The 21,562-nt window shown below is 33.5% G+C and overlaps 1 protein-coding gene and 1 pseudogene across 2 annotated transcripts in view; one reads left to right on the top strand and one right to left on the bottom strand.

The window, feature by feature from the left end:
- The window catches only part of LOC107441018 (sodium- and chloride-dependent glycine transporter 2), a 33,113-nt gene extending 20,974 nt beyond the window's left edge, over nt 1-12,139 (bottom strand). Inside the window, exons 1-4 of one of the 2 annotated variants that reach the window (XM_021147542.3) lie at nt 11,587-12,139; nt 8,840-9,009; nt 4,866-4,997; nt 1,805-1,977 (exon numbers count right to left, since the gene is read on the bottom strand). In XM_021147542.3, coding sequence (XP_021003201.2) covers nt 1,805-1,977; nt 4,866-4,997; nt 8,840-8,966 — 432 coding nt within the window. In that variant the 5' untranslated portion in view covers nt 8,967-9,009; nt 11,587-12,139. The remainder of the gene's footprint in view (nt 1-1,804; nt 1,978-4,865; nt 4,998-8,839; nt 9,010-11,586) is intronic. The other variant, XM_043039171.2, reaches the window with a different exon arrangement.
- A 4,616-nt stretch (nt 12,140-16,755) lies between these two features.
- LOC107441020 (ras-related protein Rab-7a pseudogene) lies at nt 16,756-17,664 on the top strand (annotated as a pseudogene).
- Nucleotides 17,665-21,562: the final 3,898 nt, after the last annotated feature.

Consider the following 21,562-nt stretch of genomic DNA (forward strand, 5'->3'; position numbering starts at 1 on the left):
CATTATCCAAAATTTTAAAGAATTCTATAATTAACTTTTTATGTAATGAATGTTAGCCGTAAAGAAACTTTCTCAAAATCAACATTCTACAGAAAAAGTACTTAAAATGAAAAATAAATTCTGAAATATAAGAAAATGCTAACGAAAAAATTAATAATTTGAAAATCAGTTTCTGAAAATGAATTTTATTTTTCTTATTAACATAACTTACAACTGAGCTGTTATAGCTCCTTGGATCAATATTAGGTTTGATCGTATGTCACATCCGATGGCGCCCTTTATCATCACACTAGCTATAGAAGCGGTTTGCTGCTCTACAACGCTCAGTTAGAGTACAACATAAATCATGGAGGTGTTCACCTCGGTTCCTTACACTCTCGTATACGATGGCCATCACTGCCCAAGTTAAATGTGGATTCATCATTGAAACCGAACCAGTTTCATTCGGTTGCTGTGCAATCCAGTCGACACCACTCCAAGCGGGGGCAACGATGGATGAGTGCCAATCCTGCCTTCGCTGTACATCAGAACACTGCTTCTAGAGCTGGTGTGCCAACGCAGGCGACACGCTACCACCCCTAATATTGACCAACGGCACCATGACAGCCCAGTGATACGCCTGTAACATCCTTCAGCCACTTATAGTACAGACCCCAGGAACCATTTTTCAACAAGCAATGCTCAGATGGAGTATTATAAGAATGCCTCAACCAGACATTACCACCTTCATCTGACTTGCTCGACCCCTAGATTTGTAACAACTGAACAAGAAAATCTAGGGCCACTTCCTGTGACGACAAGTTGGATAGCCTTAAAGTTTTATAACTGTCGTTGAACAGCCGACGCAATTTTATGGGTTTACGACTACTAATGTTCAATTCCGTAGCCTTGTAATTTTGAACCCAATCCAGAAGACAAGGGAACTCCTGGATAGAGTAATGGGTGAAATTTGCCTTCGTGGAGGACTTTTTGACGGAGCTAACCCGCATTTGCGTAACATGGAGAGGAAGACCACGAGAACCTCCCACGGTTAACCTGACGGCAAGGGGACTCTAACCCATTATCCGTCTACTACTGCGGATATTTCACGTCAGCACTGTGATCGGTGCAAGCCGGATGCGGAATTCGTATCGACTGGGATTCGAACACGTTTCCGCGACAAAGATATACCGCAGGTCAGAGACTTGCATGCTTTAATCATGACCAACTAGAAGGGGCCCTTTTTAGTTGGCTATGCTTTAATGACCGGAACGCCATCCCGCGTTTGCGCTAGAGGTAGCCAAAAAATTTCTTATTTTTCCTGCAGTAAATGATCAGTTTGTTTTGATTATTTTAATCACTTACTTACATCAGCGTTTTACTTAAGTATGTATTCGTTTCTTTCTGTTGACTCATTCTAGTTGCGTTAATTTTTATGGTGAAAAGAATATTTTTCGCAACTACCTTTATATGATGGGGATATCTTTCACTATAGTCTTCTTTACAATGAAATCGAAGAAATAATATTTCGAGTCCATATCAATGCAGCTATAATTGAGTATAAAGGTCTTTTTATAAATATATGATTTCTATCTCATTTCATCAACTGCATGAACGAAAAATGCTCTACTACTGCATTAACACACGAGCTTTGCACCAAAGGTAGGGTAAGAAATGTTCCAGTGACGTCATTTCTATAGTTTCCGAATGCCAACAGAATACACATATTGACATAACACCTTTCTCTGTTACAAGTATTAACAGATCTAAAAATATAAGGAGCTAAAAAAATATAAAATCCAAAGATTATTAAAATTTTTTCTACCTGATTACTTTGGCGAACATAGCAGTTGTAATCTGCCCCCCACCAACTGCTGCAAGTTTTCCAAGGGACATCGGTACGCAGTGATTGGGCCATGTAATACAAGGTGTAAGACATAACAACGTTGAAATAAATTGCAATCACAACTGAAACAATAGCCATTGCGATGCCAACACCTACCAAAATAAAAATTTAACTTATCCAGTATTCAAAGCAAATTCAGAATGTTGAAAAATATAAATAAAGTAAAAAAATTCATACAAAAAATTGCACCGACATTTATTTCTACACTAATGTTTAATAAATAATTTGTCATGCTTAATTTCTAAATTATTATGCAATCAGTAAACGGTTGTGCAATGCATGCAATGTTTATTGCACTGGATCCAAGACCCATATTTTCCGCTACAATGTCTGATGATAATGTTGCAAAAAGTACAATATGCATTTAAAATTTAAATAACTCGCAGCTTACACGTTCTTTATGCAATTAAATGATCAAAATATAAGTAATTAAATAAGTATAATTCTATTTAAGCTAGCACTTTTTAGAACAATTTAGAATGGATTTATTTATAATCACATTGAATAAATTCTGAAAAACAGACTTGTCAATTTAAAAGAATAAAATATTTGTACTTAATAATTCAATTGTATTAAATTATGATATCAATTTTATACGATATGTTAAAGAGTAATTTTATTCTTTGGCTGCTTAAATTATTCTATAATGTATAGTGAGCGAAAAAAATAAATAAATGGACCACCTAAATAACTTTTGATCAATTAATCGGATTGTTACGTTGTAGGACTCAATTTCAATGGTTCGAGGGGTACCTCAAATATGCTAATTAATTAGCGCAGACTATATTTTAAGTTACGAAATCAGACACAAAAACATACTTTCTTTGAATAAACGTCATTTTTTTTTGTTGAATTCGGATATCTGACACCCAAAATATCGGCTTAGCCGTAATCTGAGAAATACAGTCCCAATAGATTGATTAGGAGAGCGGTCCAAAGTTTTGACCCCTTAATGTTAATTTGACTTTTTACGTATATCTCAAGAATTTTTTAAGAATATTAAAAATTTTTTACACACAATTATAAAATTCGGTTACCCAAAGATAATTCTTTGCAAAATATAACTTTTAAAACATTTTTATTATTTAATTTAAATGTAAGTAAAAAAATTTACTTGTAATGTGTACAATTTCTTTTATCATTTTTAAGAACGTAATTCCAGATGGTAAAATACAAAATTTGAGCGAAATTGGTCGAATAGTTCCTGAGGAATCTAATTTTTTAAAAATAAAATCGTATTTTTAAATTTCTCAGGAACTACTCGACCAATTTTGCACAAATTTTGTATTTTGTCATGTAAAATTATATTCTTTAAAATAATGTAAAAATTTTAATAACTTACAATTCAAGATTTTTTCGACTATTATATAAAATAATAAAAAAATAGATAACACTTATTAAAAGTTATTTTTTGCATGGAATAATCTGTGGATAATCGAATTTTTTAATTGTGCGCATTTTTTTAAAATTCGTTTAAAAAGTTCTTAAGATATAGTGAAATACGCAAAAAATTTAAAACTTTGGATCCCTACAAACTAGATTCCTCTCCTAATCAAACTTTTGGGTTCATATTTCCCAGATTACGGCTACCCCTTATATTTTGTGGATCAGAAATACAAATCCGTCGCAAAAAGGTATGATTCAGAGAAAGTATGTCTTTATGTCTGATAACGTAACTTAATAATTAATATTTATTAATTAGTCAATTTGAGAGTTACCTCTTCAAACCAGTGAGATTGAGTCCTAGAAAGTGAAGATCCGATTTGATTAAAAGTTATTCAGGGTGGACTACTTTTTATTTCGCGTACTGTACATATATATATGTAATTTAAAAACTACTAATCCTAAAAAATTTAAAAGTATTAAATCTCATGAAATTAAATTTGAAAGTAAAACATTTCTAATAACAGATCTTAAATCTAGAGCGTAATTATTTAAAGGCTTTTTTTTCTCCTTGAAATGGTTTGTCATTAAATTGAATTAATTCATTGCCAGATAAGATGAAATATCTAACGCTAATAAAAAATTTTATTACGCAAAATTTATTATGTAATTATGAAGCATTTTCAGAAATCCTAGAACAAACTTTCAGCTTTTTTGTATATTTAGCCAGATATCCATCCCCTTTTTTTTAAATTGAACAATATTTCATGTGAAATAAACATCACTCAAAAATTCTCATTCCTCAATTAAAATTAAAGCAAACAGAAAACGAAAAAAATATTGCGATAAAAATAAAACTTTAAAAATATCAAGCATCCTACTCATTCGACATTTTGTTAAATACTTTTCATAGAATATATTTCAATGCACCTACTTACTCCATACTTGTTAATCTCAGCTAATATATCATACTCCCATAAGAAGCTTCTTAATAAAGTGTTCTTTCATTTGATTCCCACCCAACCGTCTTTCAGAAAAATCAGAAGGCTGCCCACCTTGCCAAGAAAATGTTCTACAGGAATCTTCTGGGATTTCATTCAGGTAAATTGGAAATTATTCGAATTTTTTCCAGTGGAAAACCTTCGAATGTACTCTTCTCTTAACCACATTTTGTGTTGCTGACTCACCTCGTGCGGCTAGACCTTTTCGTTTAAACCTTGTTGACTCTCTTGAATTTTCTTTTAGTACGACTGGCCATCAGGATATGACTGCTTTGCATTTGCGAGAGTGCCCTGCACGATCTGCTTTCTCTAGTCGAACAAAAAAAGTATTGGAAATTCCGTAGTCTAATGGCCCAGCTGTCGATAAACTACTAACATTTGATAAATAAATAAACATTCAACTCCCACAAAGTCGAGTGGACAATCATTTCCCAATTGCTTGGTATAATTGCAGAAGAACCACTATGCTGCACCAAATTCAATGTAAAAAAATAACTAAATATGCACAGAAAATTTCAAAAATGATCTAAAAATTCTTAACCTTTTACACTTAATTATACTTATTGTATTTAATGGGAAAAAAAGAGAAAAGGTACCTTTAGCGATTGGAAGACAACGCCAGACCTTAACAGTACCAAGACTGGCAAACTGTCCTAAAGCAAGCTCAGCGAAGAACAAAGGTTTCCCTACTAATAGCAGCATCACAATATATGCAAGCATATAAGCACCTTTATGCGAAGAAAATAAATATAAGTTAATAATTCAGTAACCTTAAGTTGTTTTAAATGTACAGAATATCCATGGTTAATGAACAAGTTTTCTGTAACCTAGCAAAAATGTATTGGTTCGCTTAAGAGGACTCTATACTACGAGAGAAACTTATCACCGCAAATTCTTTCACACCTCCAAAAGTAATTTAAAATTTAAAGTATAAAAAAATGAGTTCAGGCAATCTTGGACTAAGCCTTACTGCAAAAAATTTTCAAAAATTTTAAAATATAAAGCAGTTATGAGAAGATAACTTGGGATTACGCCATTCGAAAGTTCTCTGCATTTCGAAATTTATTTTGTTAGCAATTGAGACTTCATGGCTTACTTTAGGTTTGCCTGAACTCACTTTTTCTATGCTTTAAATTTGAAATATGTTATGGAGGTGTTAGAGAATTTGCGTTGAAAAGTTTCTAAATAGTTTTTAAAAATAAGGCGAAATACACAAAAAAGAAATATCAACATGAAAGGATCCAAACTTTCGATCTCTCTCCTAACTAAACTACTTGAACTATAATTTACAGACAGCGGGATCCCTACATTATTTGGTTCAAGAATCCAAACTCTCTTACATTCTGTAAATAAAAATGTGATAATACAACGTGATTTTAAAAATGCTATTTACATAATTAATTAATCATAAAATTTAAGGTTGGTCCCTTGAACCATTAACATTGCATCTCATGCGAGTAAAAATCTAATAATTAGTTCAAAAGTTATTCAGGTTTTTTTTATATATATTTTGTGCACTGTATGCTAATTGAAAGTCATTAAACACAACTAAATCTAGAGCAGACTTCAGATTTTCAGGCATTGCTGAGATCTAACGCGAAAAGAATTTAAATGACTAAGATTTTTAATAATATTATTCAATTAAACTTTTTGTGGCCTGAAAAACTGTTTAGAAAACATTTATTCAACGTTATTTTTTTCTTCAAGTTTCTATCATTTCTTGCAACAAGTTTTGCAGCCTCAAAAATGCGTTTAGTCTAGTAATGCATATCACTGCCCATATAAATGATTTGAAACTTAGCTTCTTAGTTCAAAAAACAAAAATTTGAATTTAGTAAAGAATTCCATAAATACTCAATTTATACTCAAGAAAGGAACGTTTTTTTTTCATTATATTTCAGTAAAACATGGCATTTAAAAGTACTGTTTAAATAACAAACTGCATTACAGTAACGATTTATAAGTTTGAAAAAATCAAAAACAGCTTTTAATATTAATGTTATGGAATATTTAAAAGTATATAGAGTTTTATTATACTTTCAGATGACTAGATTTATAATCCAAATGATTTGAGAACAAATCAGCGGAGCGTCCTCAAAACATTTTACGATTTGAGGACACCCATGTATTTATGGAAAATATTAATTTTTATGTGGAAAAAAGCTTTTAAAAAAATTGGTAACTAATATCAGAGCCTGAAACATCTTCATCAAACTTAATTTTATTTACTTAGCAGTTTTGAAATATTATAAAATATTTAGCATTTGAAAACACGTAAAATAAATAAGGAAATGATTATGTAATTTATTTATTTATTTTTTTACAAAAATTATTTAAAGACGAGTAGGACGTTTTCATGTTAATTTTAGCATGATGCTTTTTGGCTGTTCTTTGTTGTTCTTTTTTTTTTTCAAAAAAAACATAAGTATTTTTTAAAAATATTTTATTGTATATTTAAAAATATTATGTTTTCGGTGAAATTCAAGAACATTTAAGTATTCCTCAAAGTGGATTGTCCTTAAGTCGTCTTCACCTTATTATACATGAACTTTAACAAAAAAAAACCAGATGTAAACTGATGTAAACTCCTGTTTGTGAAAATTGCAACACCGTGAAGGAATCGTCATAATTGAATGAAATTTAATACCCAGTTGAGTGGTAGTAGTACAAATAAATGATTAAACTTTCAAAGCAAACAAACAATAACAAGAGATTGAAATCAGTATTTTGTGTAATCACCACGCTCCGCAATAAGTGCTGCTACACGACGTGGCATGGAGTCAAGCAAACTTTGAATGTTTGTCTGAGGAAGATAATTCCATACCGTTTGTATGCGTACCCAAAGATCGTCTGTAGAAGCATCAGGACGAGGATTACGAGCGAGACGCCGACCAACGAAATCCCACACATGTTCAATCGGTGACATATCCGGGGAATACGCTGGCCAAGGAAAAAGTTGTACCTGTCGCGATACAAGGAAGGATTGAACAGTCCTAGCAATATAAGGGCGGGCATTGTCCTGTTGAAATACTGCACCTGGCAAGGCTTGAAGGAAGGGAACAGTTTGGGGCTGTGGAACTTCACTGATGTACCGGTTGCTGTTCAGATTACCCACAATTCGTAGCAATTGAGATCGTCCATGATATGCTATGCTACCCTAGACCATAACTCCGGGTGTTCGTCCGCTGCGGCGTTCGATAACGCGCTCCGGAAGATGGCGTTCCCCGGCATAGCGTCTGACACGAATGCGGCAATCATGGTACCACAAATTGAAGCTAGATTCGTCAGAAAACACGACACGCTGCCAATCAGCAAGCCAGTCCTTATGCTGGTTGGCCCATTGCAGACGCAGGCTGCGAAGGTTTAGCGTGAGGGGGATCCTGTATAAAGGAGTCCTTGCGCGCAGTCCACGCTGCAGCAGACGTCTACGAATTAATAAAGCACACAATGAAACACCTGTAGCTACTGACCACCGTGCTGCCAGTAGTCTAGAGGGAGCCGTACGGTCCGTTAGCGCAACGCCGAACAGGTGTCTATCATCGCGAGCTGACGTGACATTTCGGGGTCCCCTCCCGCATTTCCGAGTTGTCCGACACTCGTCCATCCACTGCTTTCAAACACGCATCACTGTGCTGTTGTTACGCTGCACACGAGTGGCTACTGCACGATAAGATAATCCAGCTTAACGAAGGCCGATGATTCTCCCCTGTTTAAACTCCGTAGGTTGTTGAAATCTCGCTCTCTTTCGTCGAATAGGCATAAGTAATGACTAAGCTAANTGAATTTAGTAAAGAATTCCATAAATACTCAATTTATACTCAAGAAAGGAACGTTTTTTTTCTCATTATATTTCAGTTAAACAAGGCATTTAAAAGTACTGTTTAAATAACAAACTGCATTACAGTAACAATTTATAAGTTTGAAAAATTCAAAAACAGCTTTTAATATTAATGTTATGGAATATTTAAAAGTATATAGAGTTTTATTATACTTTCAGATGACTAGATTTATAATCCAAATGATTTGAGAACAAATCAGCGGAGCGTCCTCAAAACATTTTACGATTTGAGGACACCCATGTATTTATGGAAAATATTAATTTTTATGTGGAAAAAAGCTTTTAAAAAAATTGGTAACTAATATCAGAGCCTGAAACATCTTCATCAAACTTAATTTTATTTACTTAGCAGTTTTGAAATATTATAAAATATTTAGCATTTGAAAACACGTAAATGACTATGTAATTTATTTATTTATTTTTTTTGCAAAAATTATTTAAAGACGAGTAGGACGTTTTCATGTTAATTTTAGCATGATGCTTTTTGGCTGTAACTTAAAAAAAAAACATAAGCATTTTTTTAAAAATATTTTATTGTATATTTAAAAATATTATGTTTTCTGTGAAATTCAAGAACATTTAAGTATTCCTCGAAGTGGATTGTCAAGTCGTCTTCACCTTATTATACATGAACTTAAACAAAAAGAAACAGATGTATACTGATGTATTATTCAAAAGTTTCGATTGAAAAATAAAAGGTTGAATGAAACCATATGATTTCTGAGATCTTACCTCCACCATTCTGGTATGCACGGTATGGAAATCTCCATATATTCCCAATACCCACAGCTAGGCCAATGAGGGATAGTAGAAATTCTGCTTTGTTAGCCCATTGACCTCTTCGTAATTCATCCTTCATTTTCAGAACTTATAGTAGCGTCCATCAGAGAACAGCGAAGGACCTATTTGATTTTTATATATTCGAGAAATTTTTTAGGCATAGAATTTTTCTATTTATAGAACTTTATTTAGCAAAAATTCATGTATACGTTCACTGTGAAAGATCGAAATTGGTGACTTTACTTTCATCTGTGAATGTCAACAACCACGTTGCTACGTTGACAATATATGCTGCAGCTGATTTGAATCTTAATTTATTCATAGATTTTAAATATTTATTAGATATTTAAATATTTATCTGATAATTTAATATCCGATTAGGGTAGATTAGGTTGTTGATGTAGTTGGGGTAGATTAGGGAAAATATCAGTGTTTAGAACACTGGACAGGTGTGGCAACAATACCAAGTATTCTATATCACTATGTTTATTAAGATTAAAAATCTTTGCCCGGTGTACACTTCCCTGGTACTCCCTAAACTGATGCTTTTTTTGAAAGTTAAGTTTCATTGCTCGGTATTCTCTACACTGATATTTTTCCTAATTTAACCCGGTATAAACTTGTCCGGTCTCCCCTAAAATTTTTTTAAGGTTAAGTGCGACTGTTTGATATTTACATTAGCCCGGTATTACCAACAATTAAAATATCAATTAATAAATTAGTATAAAAATGGACACAACAGTATTTCGAGTATTCTATGTGATTGTCCACATTCTCCAGATTTCACTCTTTCACAGTAACATATATATTCATTTTAGTAACACATTTAGAACAAGGAAATTTGTAGGATTCTCCCCTAAGGAAACTCTTTTTCAAGAGACAAAAACTGAAAAATGAAAAGGTAGTTCGCTACGTTCTGCTTAATTTCAGAATTAGAAAGGTATAATATTATCTTCAAAAAGTATTTTTAAATAGGAAACACACATATATCTGTGTTTTTTCCTCTCGTGAATTTAATTTGAGGTATTAAAAAAAGGATTTTAAAAGAACATAATTATTGAAAAACACTTAATAAACTTGAAAAAGAATAAGATAAAAAATTTCCAGCAATAAGAGTAGTGGTTTATGCAATAGGATGTTACTTCTTATTTTTTCAGCTATTACTACACAGAAAAGAATAAAATTCTAATATCAGTTCAAAAAAGTATTTGAAACATGCAAAAATAAATGAAAATCTTCGTAAATAGAAAAGTTGCCTCATGTATGCATGATTTTTCCACTCTCCACACTTTGTTACCGTGTTGACGAAATTCTTGCTTTTACCCCACGGTAATCATCTTTACTACTGAAACGTACTACCGGAAAAGCAAGATTTTCGTAACCATGGTAACGAAGATGGGGAGAGTTGGAAAACCACGTAACCTAAAGCAGCCAATTTAATTTAGAGACAATTTAAAGACTGTCATTAAATATTTCTATAAGACCTGATAATGTTAGACTTGCTAAAACAGTAATCATTTTAATTAAAAAAAAACTTAAAAGTTTTGATATTAATTGAACAAACCGTCTCATTCATCTGACATCAATCAATAAAAATATGCAATACGGTGTTTCTTCTCTTTAATTTTTTCTAAAATGTTACGATAAGCATTTTAATATTCAAGGCAAAATTACTGAGCGATGAGAAGTTATTTATAAGATATCATGGTCTTCAAAAATATTAATTTACTTAAACCTGTAAAAAGAAAATATCAAGAATTCATTTTAAAAAATTTGAACTTAATAGTAGTACAAAAGAATTATGATTTATGCTCATTCTGACTATTTTACCCTAACTTTTAAGGCTGGAATTATGGCTAGCATTACGTAAGAATAGCTAATGTAAAGTAAATGAATTGTCTGGTATAAATCCTTCAGAGCTAGAATGAATAAAATCCAATAGGATGCATAAAAAAAACTGTCCAGTGCGAGTAATATTTGCGTTAATAAGTAATGTAACCTTGATCATTTCAGAATTATTAGTTAATGGATTACTCAATTTTTGCCCTGCTCTATTATTTGCATACATGGTTATTGTAAAAGTTAAGCTGGCCTTGGTAATAAATAAATCGAAAGTTCATTTTTGATTCAGAAGATACCTTAATGTAAGATTGTAAAATTAAAGGTGCTCTTTATCAAACAATATTAGCTATAAACGGATCTCTACTGGAATTATTTTTCCACAAAGGTAACAATTAATTTTTGCAATTGTCAAGAAATTGCAAAATGGTAAGTAACTGAGATTTTTGAATTTATTCTATGTATGTGTTCTCGAATGCCGGTATAATACAGATTAAGATTTCTATGATTATTTACTTATTTTTTGACATGACGAAATTCAATGACTTTTTCCAATCATTTAATCATAAAAAAAGAACATTTTGCATTAAAAAACTCAAATTATTTCATATTTTTAGCAATTTTGCTAGTTTCATAAAATGGATAGAAACAATCTATTGCTAAAGAAATCAAATTTAATTTAGGTTTTAATCAATGCATTAGTATGTAAACAAAAAAGTGGAAAACGTCGGGAAAATTATTAATTTTCACAACATTTTAAGAAAAACAAGCATCAAGATATATATAAAAGATTAATAAAATAAAACACATTTCAAATGCAAAATATACAGCTAAAAGTAGAATGAATAAAATCATATTACGTTCCCTTCATCCTAAAAATTGCACATACGCAGTAGGAAATTTCCCGGGCCAAAAACTTCACAACAGAAACGAATTTGTCTAATCATTCATCAACATAAACCAACTTCATCGACACAGTAACCACAAACGCTCATAAATGCTGTCTTTGGATGGTAATGATAAAGTTAGTCTGGTAGCAAAAATAGGGTGCTGCAATAGTGTTGCAGCAACAACAGAAGATTGGCATTTAAGGCAGAGTTTGTAAATGACTAAGGTTTCGAATTGCGATCAAGAAGGTCGCAGGTTCTTGCACAGAAGTCACTGAAGAATCTCAGAATACGCCAACTAAAGCACTTTATTGAAGTAGCTTATTATCAGATCAGTAAGTGGAGAACGATCACAAAAAGACTCAGATTAATATCCCTAAGTTCTGATTTTACAAACACGCGCTCTGAATGTTATTGTAAATGTTCAGACTTTTAAGCAATTTTGGGACACAATTCTGCAACATAGTTCTACAATTTATAATGAAGTTCTTGGATGATATCCATTGGTAAATTCTAATCCATTAGTAATTCTAACATGTGCGGGTCCCGCAGTGGACTGATTCTGNTCACTGGCTGCGGTCAGTGTGCGGGTGGGTGACCACTTGGATCAGTCTGCGTAGGGACCGAGGGTGTGCGGTATTGGTCCTCGTTAAACTGTGCTACCGTAAAGTGCTCGACTTCGCGCGCAGGTCGTCGGGCTACCGAAGCGGGGGTGCCATCCCTTCCGCAGAGGATCAAAATTGTGATGGCATGTCTTCGGATCATCCTCAGGGATGTTTCCCAGACCGTCGCCAATAGCCCATTGTGCAGCTCTAGTGCGACGCAAAGTAACAACAACAACAACGACTAACATGTGCGCGAAGTCGAGCACTTCACAGTAGAACTGTTTAATGAGGACCAATAGTGCGTAACCTCTGTCATTTCGTAGGCTGATAGAAGTGATCACCCACTCACTCACTGTCCTCTGCCAGTGATACTTAACTTCAGTGATTTACAATAAACCATTTTTACGAACAGTCCACCGTGGAACTAGGGTACAGAGAACGTATTTTGAGCTCTAAGTCGACTGCATATGTATCTGTAACAATAAATAAAATGAATAAACTCATTTTATTCACATAAGCGAGCTTGTGTGAACATAAGCAAGAATGCTTCATAAAATCCAGTAAAGTAGAAGAACAGAAAGCACAAATAAGGATAGAACTTCACATGATAAATACTGGGTTGAGGCGTCATTTGAATCCATTACATACACACTTCAGTATCTGGTGGAATGGCAAAGCCCCTCGACCACGAAGGTCCCATTTATCAATGTTATATGACCTAATAGCTGTGTAAATGAGTCTTGAGCTTAGTAGAAAGAAGCAGAGAAGATTATCGAAAGAATACATGGCATAAAGAACAACTGAATGAATGTAATCATTGAATAAAGTTAGGCCTAAAACTAAGATTAGGAATGGTGATAGAGAAAGTCACGGGATCGTAACGCGGAGTCCCTAAAGTATCTCTGCAATTACAAACAAGTCATTGCTAAGCAAAACTCTTGTTTAGTGAATGTTCTGAGCCATAAGGAAGAAGATACAAGCTTAATTTTTGACTGGAGGGTCACAGCAAAATTCAGCAGATACAAGAACCGAACTCCTGATCAAACTCCTGACGGATTCTAGTACTGCAATTGAATAATCGTCATGTTTCAAAACTTGTTAAAGCGCTATGCATCCAGATGATTTTAGGTAAAAGATGGAAAATAACTTCTCTACAATTTTTGTTTCTATCTGCCTACTTGAAATTCGTACGAAAATTTCACTATATGAAAGATTCAAATTTTTTAGTAGTCACCAGGAAAAAAGATGCCCTACAGAAGTAATTTTTATTTCTTCCTTCTTGGCTCTAAAACTTGGTGGTAAATGGGATGATAATTACTTTCGTAACTGAATGAATCTAGTGCTGCCTGTTAGTCTAATGAATTTTTGTACGAAGTTGTGGTTTTTTGCGCTGTAATCCGGGATTTTAATCTCTCATCCCAAGTAAGCTGGAAAAAAATTTTTAAAATTTTAACACTTTACTGATTTGAGTAAGAATACAGTCTAATCAATTAACAGATAGCGAAAAGTAATAAATACGATCCTATATCTGCTATATTATATCTACATGAGTGGTTTTGACCGCAAGACTTATCGCAGGAAGTTTCATCCGTCGAATACCATACTTCAGAAGCGTCAACTTGTTCCCAACCCAACTCCGATCTTTAAGACACAATTCCCAGCAGATCACTGAAGTTAAGCATCAGCGGCTGAGGTTCGTGTGCGGGTGGCAGACCACTTTGATCAGTCTGCGAAGGGACCGTGGGTGTGCGCTATTGGTCCTCGTTAAACTGTTCTACCGTAAATTGCTTGACTTAACTTCGAGCAGAGGTCATCAGGCTACCTAAGCAGGAGTGCTATAACCTCTGCAGAAGATCAAAATTGTGATGGCATGTCTTCGGATTATCTTCAGGGATGTTTCCCAGACCGACGATTACTACTGCCCCTAGTCCTAATAACAGTTCCCTTTTGTGGGACAGTTGGCACCCATGACTTAATTGGGTTGACACACTCTTTACGAACTTTATCTCAATTTCTTCCTTAGTAGGGTAAACTTTTCACTTGCAGTGTGTTGTTACTTAAATTCTCTCTCTTTTTTTTCTTTAGTAAAATGCATTATTTAAGTGAAGGTATATTCAAATAAAATATTCAGTTATTAAACATTTATTAGTACATTTTATTTAAAACACTAAAATTATTAATAAATTTGAAAAAGAATGTAAAAATTATTTTATTATATTTATTTTTAAAAACATTTATTACCAGCTAAATAAATATTCTTAACTTCAATAAGGATATCATTTTTTTATTTTACTAAATTTCGTTTAACTAAAATTAACCCGCTTTCGTGTTTGTATCGATGAAATCTTGCAATCTAAATTTCGACCACTTTCCGTTTAGCTAGAATGCTTAGAACTGTACTGAAGCTCCGTGTCCGATGACAATGTAAGTTTCAATCATTTCATGACCACTATCAGCAGAATTCTGCGCGATATAGTTAATCGGTAAAGATAAATTATAGTCAACCACTTTAAGACTAACTTAAACACGTAAATTTCATCTCAATCTCTAAGCTATAAAATTATTTTCTTTTGGATCATTTTTCTACCACTACAAATAGAAATTATTGCGATATTATCTCCAAAGGAAATTTATCCAGGCCTCCTGCATTAACTCTATTTTCCCCCTTAAAATGACATAAGTTCGAAAGCAGGCCCAAGACATCTCATATTTGAAATGATTTATTTTCGTAACCACAGTAACCGCCGGCAGCGAGTAGCGGTAGCAGAACTTAGGAGCTGTTTTAAAAGAGTTATTTCGTTCTTCTTACAAAATAAATAAATAAATAAAAAATAATAATAAATAAAAAATAATAATAAATAAATAAAAATAATTATAAATAAAATAAAATACTATTATTATTTATTTATTAATAATTTTTTTTCGAATAAGAAACTGCCTTCAACTATAAATCTAACTGCATTAGGTAATACTTAAGCAGTTATCAATCGTTCTTGTTTCGCGTGGTTGGCGCATAAGGCTTTGAATCTTGTTCTTCATCAGTTGCGCGGGTTAAGTGTCGTGACAATTAATTGAATGAATGAAAATTATATACATTTTATTTACAAAGTAATAATATGATATTTAAGAGAAACAGGGGTTAAAAACCAAGCCTACTTCGAATGATATAATAATTAAATATTATTCAGTGAAAGTTAAATTTACCTCAATGTTTAATGCTTATGTTAATCTTCAGAGTAAGCATCTTAAAATAAGCGTCGCCTCACATGTAAAGCTCCAGCTAGATCATTCAAATTGGGTATATGCGACTTATCACATGGTTGTATCTAATCACGTGGTTGCTCATAGCGTCTTATCATTACAGCTTTAAGGCTTAGGCTCGGTAGGTAGGTACTTTATTTACGTAGCACTAGGCCTGCCCAATGGGTTATTGGCGACGATCTGGGAAACATCTGTGAAGATATGCCATCACAATTCGTGAAGCCACTTCCTCAATTTAGACATAGATCTCAAGGGGAAAGAAATTTCCTTGTTCCCCATTGTAAATATCAGCGACCGACCAAAAGATTTTCGATTCCCCAAATTTAACGATCGTATATACTCGGTGGGTCATAGTGCTGTCGAAGATCGAACCCTAACTTCGGACCGGAGTCCGATTCATTAATCACTGAGTTATAATTGTCCAACACTTAACTTTATTATCATGCTAAATCAATTTTCGGATATTGCAGCTCTAGTGCGACGTAAATGTTCTTGTTCAGTTACGTCGCACTAGAGTTGCGCAATGNTTGAAGCCACTTACTCAATTTAGACATAGATCTCAAGGGGAAAGAAATTTCCTTGTTCCCCATTGTAAATATCAGCGACCGACCAAAAGATTTTCGATTCCCCAAATTTAACGATCGCATATACTCGGTGGGTCTTAGTGGTGAAGATCGAACCCTAACTTCGGACCGGAGTCCGATTCATTAACCACTGAGTTATAATTGTCCAACACTTGACTTTATTATCATGCTAAATCAATTTTCGGATATTGCAGCTCTAGTGTGACGTAAATATTCTTGTTCAGTTACGTCGCACTAGAGTTGAGCAATGGGCTATTGGCGACGGTATGGGAAACATCCTTGAGGATGATCCGAAGACATGCCATCACAATTTTGATCCTCTGCAGAGGGGATGGACCTCCGCCTCGGTAGCCCGACGACCTGCACGCGAAGTCGAGCACTTTACGGTAGAACAGTTTAACGAGGACCAATACCGCACACCCTTGGTCCCTACGCAGACTGATCCAAGTGGTCACACACCCGCACACTCACCGCAGCCAGTGATGCTTGACTTCGGTAATTTGATGGGAACCGTGTCTTAACGATCAGTCCACTGCGGGACGCGATGTAAATGAAGTGCCAGCCTATCAATTTTCGGACGAGATTTAATTGAATACTTGCAAGCGATGTCACGCGTGTGTGTCGAACCTGATTGGCTGACTCATGCGACACGTCGCCAGCAAGCATCCAATTATTAATCCTGTAAGTTTAGATTTTCTGCATTTTCTACTACACGTGCTTTTTAATAATTTTTGTAAATAGCATTTATTTTTAATTGTATAAAGTAACGTTTATGATAAGCTATAAGCTGTTAAAAAACTACAAAGACAATGACAGACATTTAATTGTCAGCACAAACTTCCTACGTTTAAATAATATTCGTCAAAATGTATTTTTCGTAAGAATTTCAGATAATTTAAGAGTAAAAATAATTAAGTTAGACGCAAAATAATGGAAAAAGTTCGCAGACCATTATTGAAAGTTATACTTCTAGGGGATTCCGGTGTTGGAAAAACGTCTTTAATGCATCAATACATAAGCAAGAAATTTACTAGCGTTTACAAAGCCACGATTGGAGCTGATTTCTATACCAAAGATGTCGTCGCCAACGGTAAGACAGTAACACTGCAAATATGGGATACAGTTGGCCAAGAAAGATTTCAATCGTTGGGCATTGCGTTTTATAGGGGAGCTGATTGTGTAGTTCTTGTTTATGATGTAACAATGCAGTCCTCATATCAAGCCCTAGAAGTTTGGAAAGATGAGTTTTTAATCCATAGGGCTCCAAAAGATCCCAGAAATTTTCCATTTGTTGTGCTTGGTAATAAAGTGGACTTAGGAAACAAAATTCGCAAGAAAGTTGATATACAGCAAATTATGATGTGTGATTATACAGTGCCGTCCTTCTTGACGAGTGCTAAAGATCGGACGAACATAAAGGAAGCTTTTGATTGTGTTGCTAGAATGGCGATGAGTCAAGAAAAGGATGATTACTTATTCAACACAATGCCGGAAGAAATAACAATAAATCCTAAAGAGGAAGATTGGAATTATAAATGTTTGTGTTAAATATTTTATTGGAGTGAAGTTTGATGCGTTTGAAATAAATATACTGAATGATATTTCTTTGGCTCAGTGTTTTGGTCTGAGTTACAAAAAATAGCAGAAAATGCGATTTTTACTTAGAATTGTGTAGCTTAGAAGGAAGTAAACTAACAAATGCGATGCATTCAGTTTTTTTTGCTGTTGAAAAAAATCAATTAAATTTAATCAAGCATTTCTGCTATTCTTATTTGGCTTTGCATATAGTGAGTTGTATTTTTAGCCCTTTTTGGTTATGAAATAAAATCTACTAAACTCAAATGACAAGATAGGTCATATAACTTCCCAAAAGGTAATTAGAATCGAATTTCTTATTTTCTTTATGACTTTTCATTGTAATTAAAATAAAACTACACCCATTGAGGTAAATACAATTATGTTTTACATAGACGATTGCCTTGTAACAAACAGAAAAAAAAATTATCGAAACATTTTATTTAAGTGATAAAATTGCACCAAATGTAGACCAATGCATGAAATTTTGAAGGAAACATGAAAAAAAGAAAATCACTTTAGCTTGGTTTTGCAAAAATTATATCTCAATGAAATAGGAAGAAAATAAAGTGAATAAAACACAAATAAGAGTACAGAAATATAATAAGTTCGATTCTATAAACAAGAACCATCTTCAGTGTCTAAAAACAAAAAAATTTGGTGTGTCTCGGATTCTAAACTCTATTTTTTTTATGTTTAAACATTGAGGAAAGTTTTTATTTATGGGACCGAAACTATTAAAGCATGTCTATTTCTGTACTCTTATTTGTGCTTTATTCACGTTTTCTTCTTTAACTCTGCATTGCACAAAGTACACACAAGTTCGAAACCTTTTTTAGTTAACGAGCACTGGCCTAACCTGTCTCTACTTTATCAGCCACCACAGCAAAGAACCATATTTATATTATACCAATGAAAAACACTGTTTACCTAAATCGATAAGATATGGAGACAAAGTTTAAAATTATAGTTCAAGAATAGTTGTTTAAGTGTAATAGAGTTTTCTTCTTGAATTTTTTTCCCCTTTATAATCTTGCCTATTACAATAATAAAATTTTTAATAAGAGAATATGTCAAACCTATTAAATTTGATGCAGATTATAGGCACAGTTCGGCAATCATACGCTGTCGAGGACTCAAATATATATATATTAATGCATATTCTTGTTCAGTTGTCTAAAGAAAGTGTACACTTTCAAACTTTCTGAACACAGCAATTTTTTTTTGTTGCACAATTCGAATGATTAAGTAAGAGCCAGAAATGGCTTTGTTGTGCCAAACAAACCACCATTACAGACTAATTGCAAAGGGGGAAAATTAGTGTTATATTTTCTAAATGTCGAAGGAAAAAGATAACTAAAGTAAGAGTAGGAAATATAACTAAATATTAAAAAAAAAGTGTGATTAGAATCGAATTATTGAAAAATATCTGGCAGACATCTCTGCTGTGGGTTAATGCTGACATATCGAATATACCCATTACCAGTAAAAATATTTTGAATGGTTTCCGTATTTTAGTCACATGAAATCCAATTTACATCTGGTTGGCCACTCCACAATACCAACATCTTCTTTTTCCAGTATATGGTCACGCCGAAATGTTCCGCGTGGTATCGCATTAAGCATCCACTAAAATTAAATCAGGACCCATTGCAAAGACAATATGCTCCAAGACATCATCTGTATACCAGTCAGAGTACCTCTTTCAAGGACATGGAAGATTGTGCGGCGGTCCAGCATTGTGCCTGTCCAGATCAGATAACCACGGCTGTCATAATGGTTGATTTCTCGGACATCAGAAGGCAAGTAGTGGGTTCCTGGTTCTTTCCATATGAAAGTAAGTCGAGAGTCAGTTGTCAGGCTGAAGCGGGACTTATCAGTGAAGAGAACATTCAACTATTGATCTATGAACCAATCTCTATGATCTCTGCTTCATCCTAAATGGACTCTTTTGTTGACAGAAGTCAGCGGAACGCAAACAGCAGGTCTTCTTGCAAACAAATCTCTCTCACGAAGCCTTCTGGAAACAGTAACTCTAGAAACTCCGCTTCCTGTGGCCATATAGAGGTTATAGAAGTGCTGAGAAGCTGTAGTCTCTCTGTAATCGATAAATACCGATCTTCGTTGTGGTTCTTGATCGACCTTTGCCAGATTTCCTCCTGACAAATCCGGAATCCTAACATTGTTTCCACGAATTTCACACAACGCTGGGTGTTAAATTGAATTCTCTACAAATCTGGATTTGAGGAGCAGTGGTGGCTTGTCGATATGAATTCTGTACCCAGATCGCACATATCACAGTGCTGCTGACGTAAAGCATCTCCAGTCGTAGATGGATCATGGATTTGAGTCCCCTTGCCGCCAGGCTAACCGTGGGAGGTTTTCGTGGGTTGTTCATAAATGCGAATTAATTCCATCCTCCTCCATGGAAGCCAGCTTTTCCCAATGCTCGATATAGGAGTTCCCTTGTTTCTGGGTTGGGTTCAAAATTACAAGATTACGGAGTAATACATTGGTATTCGGAAAATTCAGAATTGGGTCGGTAATTCAAAGCCGGTTATAAAATAAAATGGAATTTGGATTTGGTCTGCTTCAAATATTCCCCTTTCATTCCATCATCTAAACGTCGGTACTTTTTGTTGTTTGAAATTAAACGAATCGGTTAAGATTGCTGCTAAAAAACACCAAGAAATTAGGCAAGGTTTTACCAAATGTAGATTTTACCATGCGCGCATATCGAGTATATTCATCTTCTAGCCCCGCCCACACACACGTATACGCGTATGCATGCATTCGACACACAAGATCGAGATCTTCGTTTCGAAGCAGTAGTTTTACACTTCACTCAGTTGTTTTCAGGAAATTTTAAGAAAATATGCGAATTCTCTTAATTTGGAACACCAGTGTAGTTTAAACAGATGTAAAAATTTATAAATTCAAAAATAATAATTTCCCTCTCTCCTTATTAAAAATAAATAAATAAACTTTAAACATAATAAAATTGTAAGATTTCCGTTTTATATTAGTTATTTAACTTTTGAGTCCAAAATAGACGGGGTTAGTCCTACGTCACTAGCTCTCCTCGTTCCAAACAAAGTTCTGAACGGAGCAAACAATATGGCGTTTCTCATGTAGTTAAAAGTGGGTGAACTAAATCTTTGAATATATTAATATAGAGTCGAATTTAACCACTGACATGGCAAGAAAAAGTGTTGCATATATTAATATTACGTTAATCTCTTTTTATGATATTAATTGGAATAGCTTATTAATTGCAAATGATTATGAAAACTTTTTGTATATATGATTGAGAGAATTTGTATTTAATATTTACCATATAAATTGTATTTATAATCTGGAAATCGGAAATTTGCGAATTTTATTATTTAATTTATGTTTAATTTTTCTTAAAATATGTATAATATATTAAATCAATTTTTTTTATAATATTGAGACAACTTGTAAATAATTATGAGAATTTTAAAGCAAATTAAAAAGTTATGTAAGAAGCATGAATAAAGTCAGATAAATTATTGAAAATTATAAAGCATTTTAGATACACGTTTTTAAAATAGCTCAAATTAATTGGTAAATTTACTAAAATGATAGGAAGTAAAAAAAAAAAAAAAAATTATATAAACAAACGAGTAGACAGGTTGATATTTACAACCAAATTATGAAATAAATATGGATGACTTGAATGTTACGTTCACTGCAACAAATAGAATATTACTATGAAGGTACATTGGAGCATCGTTTATACGACGATCTCTTATACGACGTTTACATTTATACGACGTTTTAGTGTGGTCCCAAATCATTCCTATTCATTTTAATGTAAAAATATATCGTTTATACGACGCACAGAATCGGTTATACGTCGGTTTTTAGATTTTGTTCACGTTTATTTAATTTTTTATTTTT

This window comes from Parasteatoda tepidariorum, chromosome 4 (genome assembly GCF_043381705.1).
Source record: "Parasteatoda tepidariorum isolate YZ-2023 chromosome 4, CAS_Ptep_4.0, whole genome shotgun sequence".
Classification (NCBI taxonomy): Eukaryota; Metazoa; Arthropoda; class Arachnida; order Araneae; family Theridiidae; genus Parasteatoda; species Parasteatoda tepidariorum.